Below are 13,986 nucleotides of genomic sequence, written 5' to 3'. Positions count from 1 at the left end.
TGAGAAATACCGATAACAGGAATTGTTTAAGGACGGACGACGGTCCACGGACCACGGACGCAGGGTGATTTGAGCTAATAAAATATGCAGTATCAAATTATAGACCTACATCTTTAATAAATATTGTTGGTAAACTAATGGAAAGATGTATTTTTAAACATGTATACAATTTTCTTAGGGACACACGATTTTTCACTAAACGTCAGTCTGGCTTCGCAACTGGGGATACTGCAATTAATCAGTTACTAGACATTGCAAACGGTATTGGGAGGGCATCGGATGCGGGTAAAGAAAGTATAGCTGTATTCTGTGACATAAGTAAAGCATTTGATCGAGTTTGGCATAGGGCTCTGATTTATAATTTTAAAGCTGCAGGTATTTCAGGAAAATGATTAGCTTGGTGTGAAAGTTGTTTATCCGACAGAAGTCAAAAAGTTTTAGCAAATGAAGTGTATCACAGGGTTCAATCTTAGGTCCATTGTTTTTTCTTATATATATAAATGATAGTGTTACTGACATTGATGATACTGCATTATACGTAATTGTTGACAATCCTGTAACTACTATAAATACTATAAATAATGATCTTTCTTAAATACAGATATGGGCTGATAAATTATTAGTGAAATTCAATAAGGATAAAACTGAATCATTATTACGTAGAAAAAACCTCACGAGTAAATTACAATCCAATAACTATGAATAACATTGACGTCTCTACAGTAAATTCTCACAAACATTTAGGAGTATGGTTGTCCGATAATGGTGCATGGAATATCCACGTTGATTACATATTAAAGAAAATATCACCAAGATTAGCTGTACTTTAAAAACTAAGAAACACTCTTGATAGGAACTCTCTTTAAAGTATAGATTTTGCTTTTATTAGACCTATTCTAGAATATTCTGATATTCTAACTATCTTTGTCAAAACTTATATTCAAATTGAAGCTGTCAGAATAGTAACAGGTGCAACAAAACTGTCGAATATTAATCTATTATATAAAGATGTGGGCTGGGAAAACTAGATAAAAGACGTGAAAATCATAAAATCGTACAGTTTTCATAAAATGTATCATAATAAAAGCTTAGTCCCTAGTCAAATATCAGAAAGCCATAGTCACAACAAAGGGCATTCCAATCATTTACTTTCAATTAGCTGTAGAACAATTTTTCTTTTAAAAATACTCGTTTTTGAACTCCTCAATACAATTATGGAATGTATTACCTTTAGGTATTCGTGAAAATCCGTCAGTGAATGTTATTAAAAGATTTCTTCAAAAAGATAAAGGAGTGGTCCCTACATATTTCAATATTGGAAATAGAAACCTACAAATACTACATACAAGATTAAGGTGAAAATGTAGGCATTTAAACATCACCTATATATAAGAAAGTTAGGGTCAACGCCTATAGAGATTTAACATTTAGCGTCGGCCCCCGCATGGAGTTTCAAAACAAGATAAATACAAAAAGGTATGGGTATAGGAAGTTTAAATCAGGAACCGTTAGTTTCAAAATTCATTTTAGGATAAATGGGACCTCATTGACTTACAGTTGTGTGGGTGTTTAAGGTGCGGTAATACAATTGCTCCTAGAGCACTTAAATGACATTATTACTATAAAATTATATCATCATCGTGTGCATCATATTCCAACTGTTATTTTGATACCGAATATTAAACTATTTCAAGAAAGAATTGTTCTTTTTATTGAAGATTTAAGCAGAAGTATGTGAAATTTCATTACTAGTGAGAAAATTACGTTTTTCGACAGGTTAATTTACATGGTTCAAAAACCAGTCTATGTTTCATACTTGCTTAAAAGTTAGCAACCAATAATATCTTTCAACGTCAGGAATTTCAAGAAAATTGACAACCGCTCAATTTGTCATATAACACTTTTGATTAAAAAAAAAGAAAAACACAGCTTTCTTTCCACTTTTCCTTTAACTTGTGTTTCTTCATGACTTAAAGTCCTTGGGTCTTGATATTTGGCAAGTAGGTTGTTCATGTGAATGGATTTCAATTTTGTAAACGTTGATGACCTTGACCTTGGTTCAAGGTCACAAAAATAAAATGTGCTGAAATAAAAAAAAATGCATGGGGAGTCAGACAAGTATACCTTTCCTTGCTTTATTTGTTTAGAGTTAACGATATAAAATGATGTAATATTCCTCCATATTTTGTTTAATGAAAGGCCAATAGGCCAAATAAAATAATAACTAAGCTGTAAGCCAAAGACTAACTAATACCTCCAATCCTATATAAACCAAAACTGTAAGCTAAAGGCAAACTAAGGCAAAGCATTGCAAAGTAATCCATAGTTCACTCCACTATGGGAAAGTACTGAATAGAACAAAGAAATATTTTTATCAGTCCATATTTTTATCAAACTCAGTAAACTGTTAAGTTAATCATTACTTGAACACATGTTCATGTACGACCTTATTATTGTAGTTATTATTTTAAATAGTTTCTACATCAATTATATATTGTAATTGAAAGTGCTATTTGTTGTATTTATATTCTAAAAACATTATATCAAGAAATATGCGTATCATAAGTACATGTGTGAGTTTGAGTGTTTGAGCATGTGCATGCGTACGTGTTCGAGCATCGTCCGTCCGTCCATCCATGGGTGGATGAGTGCAAGTGTGCGTGCACTTCAATACCAAAACGTATATTACGTGTCACTGATTTTTAATCTAATGTGTTATTCAATAGATTAATAGGTTTCAATTTCAATTTTCACCTACTGTAAATATGTTATAAGCTTAAACTTTATCTGATTCAAATTACTAAGGTAGTTAAGGTGTCAGCAGTCTCGAGGAATTATTTTCCTGTAATATATACTTGGGAGAGGAATTAATATCAGCTCTAAGCCTGTTTTCCAATCCCTGGTTAATGTTATGTATGTAATTAACATGTTTGAACATTAAATAAATACTGTTTAAACTAAACTATATTCTTATCTAATATCCGCGATATTTTACCATATAATGTCATTGTTATTAATCTCCTGAATTTGACCATCGCGTCTTTTAAATAAACATCTTTCTACAACACAGTATAGACTTTCCCATTTGTGCTGATTTCCCAAATCATTCACAAAGAGACGGTTTTATCTAACTTTATTTCCGTCCCGTGTTGCTTGGTCATTAAAAATATGTCAGTACGCCTTAAAAACATGTTTAACGCATAACGTAGAGTGAGTAATATAGTGCAACACAATGTTTCATAAAAGTCTGGTTATCTTCATAGGGTGCTAGCCTTTATCACGTCCAAAACTTTCCGGAAAAAAATGAAATTGTTACTCTACAAGGAGAAAGAAAAATCATAAATAAAAAATCATAAACAAAGACCTGACTGGAGTGGATCATGTCAGGTTTTAACTAGAGTTGAAGAATTAAAAATATAATGTTTTATTCTGTTTTACATATTACAAACATTGTCATGTTATATGTAATAGCATTGTGTTAAATGATGTGGAAATATTTCTTCCCAAAATTATTTGGGCATGAGGGATATTTCTCAAATTTGATATGTAGGTTCCCCTTGATCCCTCGTTGTGCATGTTATATTTAGAGACTGATCATAAAAACAAAATGGCTAATGGAAGAACTAAACAGATCTTTCTCATATTGCAATAATCGATACTATTTCTTTCACATTAAGTACTGTACTAGTAAATATGTGAAATGACCAACTCACTTTGAAGGTTGGCTTTCATGCACATCAGTATTAAGTTTAGATCAAAAGTTACCGCAAGGTGCATTAACTGTTAACATGACTCAATCAAACAAATTAGAGGAAAGAAGAGAAAAGATCGAACTGACAAAGAACTAATGAAGATGGTTCAATGGTGGGCGCCAAGATCCCTCTGGGATGTCTTGTTTTTCATACAGGTGTGACATTTGCAACTTTCCAAATGTAAGGATATTTACCACAGGTAAAGGTTTGTTTAATAATTTTGTGATAACTTCTACATTTGCTTTCTTAATACTTCTCGGACTTATACTGTCCGGACCCGAAGCTTTAGAAATATCTCATACTCATATATCAGACATATAATATGATGGTACTAGTATAATATATATATTTATAAGTGTAATTATTTTTGTTACATGTATCTATAATAAATATATCAAAATGCTTCATGATGTTTTATTGTCAAGAGTCGTCATCAAACACATAAGTCGTTGACTGAAGGTGTCCGTTACACCGCACTATGTATAACAATATTTTCTAAAAACTTTCCACTCGTAGTCATCTTTGTTTGGGAGTAGCGTAAGGCTTATTATTTGCGAGAAACCTAGAAGCATTATTTGCGGGAAATGTAAGTGTTCGATGTGTCTCTTTGTTTAATTTTGGTTCTTTTGTTGTGTTCTCCTTTGACTTCTTTCTCAAGCTATTTGTGAGTTCAACAACTACAAACAAAAAGGGATATAAGAAGATTCCTTGGTACAGTAGGTTTCTACAGGAAATATATTCAAAACTTCTGACAGTTGGCCGCCCCTTTGACAGATTTAACATCTAATAAACTGCCAAACAAAGTGACATGGACCGAGGTTCATCAAAAGTCGTTTGAGGAGTTGAGGTCAGCATTATGTAAACACCCAGTTTTACAGAGTCTAAATTTTGAGAAGATGTTCATTGTACAAACAGACGCATCTCAACAAGGAATTGGAGCTGTCTTGTTACAAGAAGGGCCAGGTGGATGTAGGCCAGTGGCGTAAATAGTAAGAAGCTCTCTGCGAGAGAGCAATCGTATGCTACAGTGGAGAAAGAAGCCTATGCAATGGTATGGGCTATCCGGAGCTTACATGTATATCTCTTTGGAAGATAATTCATTGTGGAAACGGACCATTGTCCTCTTGAGTGGTTACAGATGAAGAAATCTGAGAATCAGCGTCTCCTCAGATGGAGTTCAGCACTGCAGGAGTATCGTGTTACTACAAAATATGTTCCAGGAAAAAAAACCATACAGGCGGATGCATTTAGTCGGGCTTGTTAGAGGTTTAAGAAGTTGTCAGTAAGTCGGAGGTACTATGGTTGGGTAAGGTTTAATAGTTTAAGCTGTTCATGAGTTGGTTGTACTAAGACACTCGGTGGGGAGGAATGTGATGTAGTTGTTAGTGGTGTGACACCTTAAAAGTTGGGATCAGTGCTTTGCTAGAGTTAAGTCACTTGTGGAGCTCTTTTGTTAGGAGAGAAAACTTGTCGTGTGCAAAAGCGGAAAGCGAGGGGTGCACATGTGTTGTCAGCACATTGGCGAGGCAGGCTGCAGGTGATGGAGGGGTATCTGGACCCCGGACTCGTTTTTGGTCCCGGGGCGGGGTTAAACTTTCTATAGCTGTAGATGCAGGTAAGCTGCTGTGTTGTTTCATTTATAGTGTGGTAATTTTTGAGTAAAGAGTTTATAGGTTTGTTATTTGGAAACCTTGATAACATTGTGGTTGTTATACTTCGTATGTAAAATGGCCGCCCATGCAGTAGTCGATATAAGGTGAATATTTTGTTGTTGTAGGGGTTTTGTAAATGGCCTAGTACTCGACATTGGTGATGGTAGGGCTGGCTTGGCGTCTTCCATACAGTCTATATAGAGATATGGGCATGCAGTGTTGGTGTCTAGAGTTTAGTGTCGCCAAGATATGTGACATGATGATGTGGCAGAGTTAGTTCCGTGAGGTGAAGGTCACGTGTGGGATTCTGTTTTGTGGCGGAATCCTTTCGAGGTCACAGGGTACCGGAAGTGATGTGGCGGGTGGACATAGTGAAGTATTGTGTGTAACGCAGTTGGTGTATAATAGTCCGGTGTCTATTATAAACGGATTTATGGAAGTAATATGTGTCCATGTATATATCAGTAAGGTAATACTGAGTATATATATTAACCTGTAATCATTATACTGTATTTAACGGTGAATTAACCCACCGAGGGGTACATGAACATTATGAAGTGAACAGTACTATTATGGAGTACAGTGGAGAGAACTTTCGTTGGTTGAACAGTACCATAGTACAGGGCTGTTTTACCTACTGAACGTTACCTAACCAAGTGGATGGACATTGCAGATGTTGTGGAAAATTACCGCCCATTCCCATACCAGGCATACCGCCCATTCCTCCGCCCATGCCTGCTTTACCGCCCATTCCCATACCAGGCATACCGCCCACTCCTCCGCCCATTCCTCCTTTACCGCCCATTCCCATTTCACCCATACCAGGCATACCGCCCCTTACTCCGCCCATTCCTCCTTTACCGCCCATCATACCACACATACCGCCCATTCCCATACCAGGCATACCGCCCCTTACTCCGCCCATTCCTCCTTTACCGCCCATCATACCGCCCATAACGCCCATTCCCATACCGGGCATACCGCCCATCATACCACCCATACCACCCATTCGCCGACGGGACATACTACCCATTCCTCCGCCCATGCCTGCTTTACCGCCCATTCCCATACCAGGCATACCGCCCATTCCTCCCATGCCTCCTCCCATACCATAGGCAGCTGAAAATATAAAATACTGACAGTTTAGCATCATCTATATATATAGGATCTTTAATGTGTTCTGAATTAGGATGCTATTATCAAATGAGTCTAGCATACACACAACCCAGAACTCATGCTAATGTTCTGAAAATAATTTATTGTATCTGGTCATCATCAAGAGGCAACCTTGAAGTATATGGTATCATGTTTTTTCTGACGTCAAAATTTGAAAGTATAAAAGTATAATGCATATTACATATGACATATGGTCTTCACTGCATTACACAAGACATATATGATACATTTGTATGTGTTTTAAATACCACTAGAATAATGACTCTAGGGTTCGATATATCAATTATGTAATAAATAAACGTTAATCTAAAAATATTTTAAAAAAAAATAATGTCTACTTACCACGCTTGTAACCTAGAAATAAGGAAAGACAACATAAACCAAAGTTTCACAACATTGAGATTCTATCATAGTCTGCAGAGGTACCGTGCTATTTATGTATATAAAAAAATAAGATATTTTATTTATATCTTAATTATAATCTCCTTTCTCGAAAAATACTACTGTACATAAATGATTACTTTTTACTTTATAGTAGCCTAAGGTTTTATTTATATTTTAATTATGATATTCTTTAAAAAAATATTACTGTATATAAATGTCTCGTTTTACTGTTATAGGAGTTTAACTTTTTAATTGTAATGTTCTACATTTAAAATTACTACCATATATAACTTATAGGATTCAAACTTACGTCCGCCATTATTCATTCCATAGCCATTGTTCATTCCATAACCATTGTTCATCCCGTAACCGTTTTTCATCATTCCATATCCTAGTATTAATTGGTATAAAGTTATAAAAAGTTATATTTTGTTAACGATATAACATGATTAATATATTACACTGATAACTAACAAATCGTTATCATAGGATGTATTTACTGTTAATTATACCGTGTACCAAGAATGGAGAAACCTTGTATGTAGTTAATAAAATCACAACTATTCTGATTCTACTTAGTACTACTAAATGTGTTATTATTTCGATATCGTTCAACTGAAATGGCAATAAAACCACTTAGAAAATTAATATTATGATATTTTAACCATTTTCCTAGGTTCCATAAACTTACTTTATCATTTAGTTTTGCAAAGACATTTCCGAAAATATATTTATTAAAACGTTACAACATATGATGAAATGGCAATAAAATCATTTTGAAAATTAATAATTTGATATCTAAACTCATATTTCCAGGTTCCATATAAACTTTCTTTAACACTTGGTTTTGTAAAGACATTTCCAAAAATAATTCATAAAAACATTACAGCATTTGTTTCTAACTGTTATTTATTTCAATATCTATCAACTGAAATAGCTATTAAACATTTTGAAAAATAAAGATATGTAAACGTTATTCCTAGGTTCCTTAAAGATACTTCAATTTGAAAAAAACATTTAAAAGAAAAAGAAAATAAATATAGATAAAATCAAATCATCAAAACATTACAACAAAGTAAAATAGAAAATGAAACCACAGCGTCGATAAACAATAACGAAATCAAAACTCGAATATAAAAATAGAAATCAGGAACTGTTGGAACACCAAAACGAAAGGACAGACGTCTTAATTCCAAACCTATGAACCAAAGACGGAACCATACGTTCCAGAAGGGTAAGTGTTTCTATACCACATGTGGCAATCGCCTTTGTGTTATTTTTGAGAAGATTTTATGAATTTTAATTATTTACTTATCAACATGTTTTTTGTCTTTGTAATATTTCCAATGTATTTTAATGTGATATCTGCTTCTCTCAGCTTATTAACGTAATCTCACGAAATTTCATTGATTTGCATTATTGGTTTGAGTACGAATTAAGCATTTCCTGCTAAATGTCAGCATAGAGTTGATGTTTTTTTTTCTTAATATCACCTTTACCATACGACAAAATCTAAAATATCGTTTTTAAGGAAACTAAGTTGTCATACTATTTGCATCATTGTATCAGTTATCGATTGTCTACTTACCAGCCGCGTTGGTAGCGACAACAATGGCAGACGCCATGGAAACGAATAGGTAAGCGTTCATCTTGAAGGTCTACAAGGTACCAACAGTCAACATTTGAAGTTGATTCGTCAATTAAAATATATCATATTGATATATATGATTCGATTGAAAACTTGTTACTTCAATCACTATCAATGCATACAGATGCAGATATAAAGTGTGTGAAATAGATACATGACGGGTTTTCTGTTTTTGTTCTTTTAAAGATACCTTACGATATCGAATGTATAGCTTGAAGATGAATATGTGTCATTTACTTTTATGTATGTAATTCGAATGTTCTCGACATTACTTTTTTTGAATCTTTTTTGTAATTACGCTGTGTATATCTGATTTGTATGGCTTGATTCAGAAGTATTTTGAATACATACAATATACAGCTTTCCTGTCACACATTGCTATTTTTGCGGAGAAATAAAAACATGTAGAGAGTTTCATCTGTAGTGTTACCAGATAAGAAAGCGTAAATATAGAAAATAGCCATTCGTGTAACACTCTTTATTCTAGTATAAAACAGCTGATACTGATCGGAAATACATTTATATATATATAAAAAATAAGCGACATTTCAACAAGGGCTTTGCCGTGATAAAGACCTTTTTCATGAATAAACCGCGTTTACAAATTAATTGAACGGTAGGCCCTCCAAATGCCTCAGGTATATGACGGATAAGGGTTTTGCCTTCGCAAATATTTAAGATTAGACTACATTAAGTAAATGGCGTGGACAATAAAACATTCAAAATACATTGATTAAAAAAATGGCGATGAAGGTAGAAATGCTTAGCTGAGATAACAACAATTCTATATGGTCTACCGAATAATTGGCCTACTTCATCATATCAATGTAGGGTTGTGAAAGTGTCTGATTGCAAAAGAAGGATGTTTGGTCGTATGTATGAGATACTAATGGATTAGAGAGTGGTTTTAAAGATGTCGGGAGATTCTGAAGTTAATAGGTCAGGAGGCAAGAACGTACGTTGCATAACACTATGAAAAACATTTAACGATGAATACAAATTTAAAGTGAAGCTGGACGTACCTTTTTGTGATGAGCTGTAGGGCTGCTGGTGGGCTGTTGGTCGGCTTCGGTGACAGTGTGGTACGATTTGTGGAGCAACACCGGGGTCTTATATACTCATCCTGCGAACTCGAGGCACCATTCACGCGGACCACAAACATGTAAGGATAACACAGCTACATGGGTCATCGACGTGATCCGTTTGATGGGAAGGTAATACAGTTTTAAATCAGTCCGAACTAACATTGCATCTGACATGCATTAACAATAAAGGGAATGTCAGGTAAAGGTGTTGACTAAAGAGAGGGGTGATACTAGCCGCTCAGGTGTGTACGGGATGAGGTCACGCGCGGATGTTCCTAGGTAAACGTTCGCTCGGTCACTTCTCGATTCTAAACAACATGATTGATAACAGTTAATTGCGGTATTTGAAAAATAACAAAATATGATTTCCTTTTCTTTATTAAAGGTGATTTGAAGCCAAGTCCTATTAACCTAATTGATATTGAATGTATCCATTTCTTTATTAAAGGTTATCAGATTACACATATATTATTATTATCTCAAATTCATATTGAATGTATTTGTTATGTATATATTTATAAAACGGATAGAGTAACATCAACATTTTTAGGACACAATGTTAATTAGTTTTGTTTCATTAACACAACCAGCTGAAACAAATATTATCATTGTCGACATTAATAGTGACGCCTTACCTTATTAGAAGAATGTACATTTGAATACCAATAGTAATATTTCATATCAAGTAACATTGATGGTCCTTCTTTGTTTTATGATAATATTAACATTCCAAGCACAATCACTTCTTATTTCTATAAGTCTTATTCGATATATTAAAGAACTCTCTGTTTGTTTTCTTTTCTGTTTTAACAATATGTTTAAACTTTTTTTTATAAGAACAATGAGAATGATACATAAATGTATTTCGGCAATAACTTATATCACTATACCATAGTAACATTTCTGCTGTCAAAATACCAGTAAAGCAATCGAAACGATGCCTTGGAAAAAGTGCTAAAAAAGGATCAAACTAAGAAATTATCTTTTATATTTAAACAAAATTTAAATAATTTTTGTTTGTTTATGATTTTTTATTTATTATTTTTCTCTCTCCTTGTAGAGTACCAATTTCAATTTTTTACCGGAAAGTTTGGACGTGATAAAGGCTAGCGTCCTATGAAGATAACCAGACTTTTATGAAACATTGTGTTACACTATATTACTCACTCTACGTTATGCGTTAAACATGTTTTTAAGGCGTACTGACATATTTTTTAATGACCTAGCAACACGGGACGGAAATAACGTTAGATAAAACCGTCTCTTTGTGAATGATTTGTAAAATCAGCACAAATGGGGATGTCTATACTGTGTTGTAAACAGATGTTTATTTAAAAGACGCGATGGTCAAATTCAGGAGATTAATAACAATGACATTATATGGTAAAATATCGCGGACATTAGATAAGAATATAGTTTAGTTTAAACAGTATTTTTTTTAATGTTCAAACATGTTAATTACATACATAACATTACACAGGGATTGGAAAACAAGCTTAGAGCTGATATTAATTCCTCTCCCAAGTATATATTATAGGAAAATAATTCCTCGAGACTGCTGACACCTTAACTACCTTAGTAATTTGAATCAGATAAAGTTTAAGCTTATAACATATATACAGGTGGTAAAAATTGAAATTGAAACCTACTAATTTAATGAATAACACTTTAGATTAAAAATCAGTGACACGTAATATACGTTTTGGTATTGAGGTGCACGCACACTTGCACTCATCCACCCATGGATGGACGGACGGACGATGCTCGAACACGTACGCATGTACATGCTCAAACACTCAAACTCACACATGTACTTATGGTACGCATATTTCTTGATATAATGTTTTAAGAATATAAATACAATAAAAAGCACTTTCAATTACAATATATAATTGATGTAGAAACTATTTAAAATAATAACTACAATAATAAGGTCGTACATGAACATGTGTTCAAGTAAGGATTAATTTAACCGTTTACTGAGTTTGATAAAAATATGGACTGATAAAAATATTTCTTTATTCTATTCAGTACTTTCTCATAGTAGATTATTTTCAGTATGGTTAATGTTTAAGCTTTTTGTAGTATTTTGTCTTATTCTAGTGTACTTATTACATTTCAGTTGAAAGTAGTAACTACTTTCGACTAGTCTGCATCTACATAATGGGCTTACCTCTGAAGGTGGGGACAACATTTGGCCCCCACTTGGATTTCTTTTATTCTTTTGCCATATGTAGATACATAAAAATGATCAATAACTGCATAAATAGTTAGTCATAAATGCTACTGATAACCGTAGTGGACCTCCTTGTATAACACCAGGTTGAGTGATGGGGGTATCCTAACAAAATGATAGATACATATCACAGGCGAATGTTATTTTGAAAATGTATTATGATAGTGTACAGTGTATAACATTACTGTTATTTTGATACTAAATATGTCATATTGGTATATATGAAGTAAGCGTAGTGATACTTTTAATTAGAAAAATCATGCAAAATGTTCACAAAAATTAACATATAATCAACATTGTAAACTTGCCTAGATATAGTTACAGTGGTAGTCTATATTTTAAACTTCTTAAAAAAAAATCCATATATGTATTCTGTCTACTGAATCCTTTTTATGTAATATAAAAACCAGTAAAGTACTTTATTAGCATACCAAACATGATCAATGCCCAATTTCACATAATCTTGAAGATTTGATTATCAATGTATATTATGGTAAATACCGATACATTTTCTGTTTTTGTATCATACCAAAACACTTTATTATATAACGCATGTTTTAAAGTTATGTGCAGCAGTTATAACTCATGAATACGTAGTCTGCCAAAGTAATCTTTCCTCTGGAAAACTACTTAAGGTTGAGATTGTGTTATAGACAAAGATATGCAATTATATAAAAACAATTAGATAATCCTCATAGTAAAACTATTATACACTTTATTATACCCCCTGGAACAAAGTTAGGGGGTATACTGGAATCAGCTTGTCTGTCTATCCGTCCGTAGCAAAGGATTGTCCGGACAACTCCTTCTAAAGTAATGGACCAATTTTAGCGAAAGTTTCCAGATATGATAACTACCACCTCAAGTTATGCATCCAGGTATTATGTTTTCATAATCCCGAGAAATAGCGATAACAAACTTTCAGTATCAAAATCCAAGATGGCTACCTATCGGCCATGTTGTTTATCCGATCAGTCTCAAAAGTTGCCCTGCACAGCTAAGGACCAAGGGGAACATATATATAACATTTGAGAAAGATCCCTCCAGGACCTATTGAGAAATAGCGATAACAAACTTTCATTATCAAAATCAAAGATGGCTGCCTGTCGGCCACGTTGTTTATCCGATCAGTCTCAAAAGTTGCCCTGTACAGCTAAGTACCAAGGGGAACCTACATATAAAATTTGAGGAAGATCCCACCGGTACTTCTTGAGAAATACCGATAACAAGAATTGTTTAAGGACGGACGACGGATCATGGACCACGGACCACGGACGCAGGGTGATTTGAGCTAATAAAATATGCTGTATCAAATTATAGACCTACATCTTTAATAAATATTGTTGGTAAACTAATGGAAAGATGTATTTTTAAACATGTATACAATTTTCTTAGGGACACACGATTTTTCACTAAACGTCAGTCTGGCTTCGCAACTGGGGATACTGCAATTAATCAGTTACTAGACATTGCAAACGGTATTGGGAGGGCATCGGATGCGGGTAAAGAAATTATAGCTGTATTCTGTGACATAAGTAAAGCATTTGATCGAGTTTGGCATAGGGCTCTGATTTATAATTTTAAAGCTGCAGGTATTTCAGGAAAATGATTAGCTTGGTGTGAAAGTTGTTTATCCGACAGAAGTCAAAATGTTTTAGCAAATGAAGTGTACCACAGGGTTCAATCTTAGGTCCATTGTTTTTTCTTATATATATAAATGATAGTGTAACTGACATTGATGATACTGCATTGTACGTAATTGTTGACAATCCTGTAACTACTATAAATACTATAAATAATGATCTTTCTTAAATACAGATATGGGCTGATAAATTATTAGTGAAATTCAATAAGGATAAAACTGAATCATTATTACGTAGAAAAACCTCACCAGTAAATTACAATCCAATAACTATGAATAACATTGACGTCTCTACAGTAAATTCTCACAAACATTTAGGAGTATGGTTGTCCGATAATGGTGCATGGAATATCCACGTTGATTACATATTAAAGAAAATATCACCAAGATTAGCTGTACTTTAAAAACTAA

At 33.7% G+C, this 13,986-nt stretch overlaps 1 protein-coding gene across 1 annotated transcript; it reads right to left on the bottom strand.

Annotated features, from left to right (window-relative positions):
* Positions 1–5,185: 5,185 nt before the first annotated feature.
* LOC110461980 (glycine-rich protein 5-like) lies at positions 5,186–7,344 on the bottom strand. The gene is made up of 4 exons (XM_021515738.1): positions 7,275–7,344; positions 6,923–6,934; positions 6,095–6,523; positions 5,186–5,355 (listed from the first exon to the last, which is right to left on the bottom strand). Exons 1-4 carry the CDS (start codon positions 7,342–7,344, stop codon positions 5,186–5,188), a joined length of 681 nt encoding a protein of 226 aa, XP_021371413.1.
* Between the last annotated feature and the right edge of the window lie 6,642 nt (positions 7,345–13,986).

Source organism: Mizuhopecten yessoensis, unplaced genomic scaffold, assembly GCF_002113885.1.
Source record: "Mizuhopecten yessoensis strain PY_sf001 unplaced genomic scaffold, ASM211388v2 scaffold1407, whole genome shotgun sequence".
Taxonomy (NCBI): Eukaryota; Metazoa; Mollusca; class Bivalvia; order Pectinida; family Pectinidae; genus Mizuhopecten; species Mizuhopecten yessoensis.
Note: the sequence above shows the minus strand (reverse complement) of the source record. Positions and strands in the feature narration are given on the sequence as shown.

Bases quoted from the DNA above. Each gene is read 5' to 3' on its own strand.
- LOC110461980 (XM_021515738.1), bottom strand. From the start codon at position 7,344: ATGAAAAACGGTTACGGGATGAACAATGGTTATGGAATGAACAATGGC. The intron at 5,356-6,094 runs GTAATTTTCCAC...CTGCATCTACAG, and splicing joins GCCTGGTATGGGAATGGGCG to CTATAGAAAGTTTAACCCCG.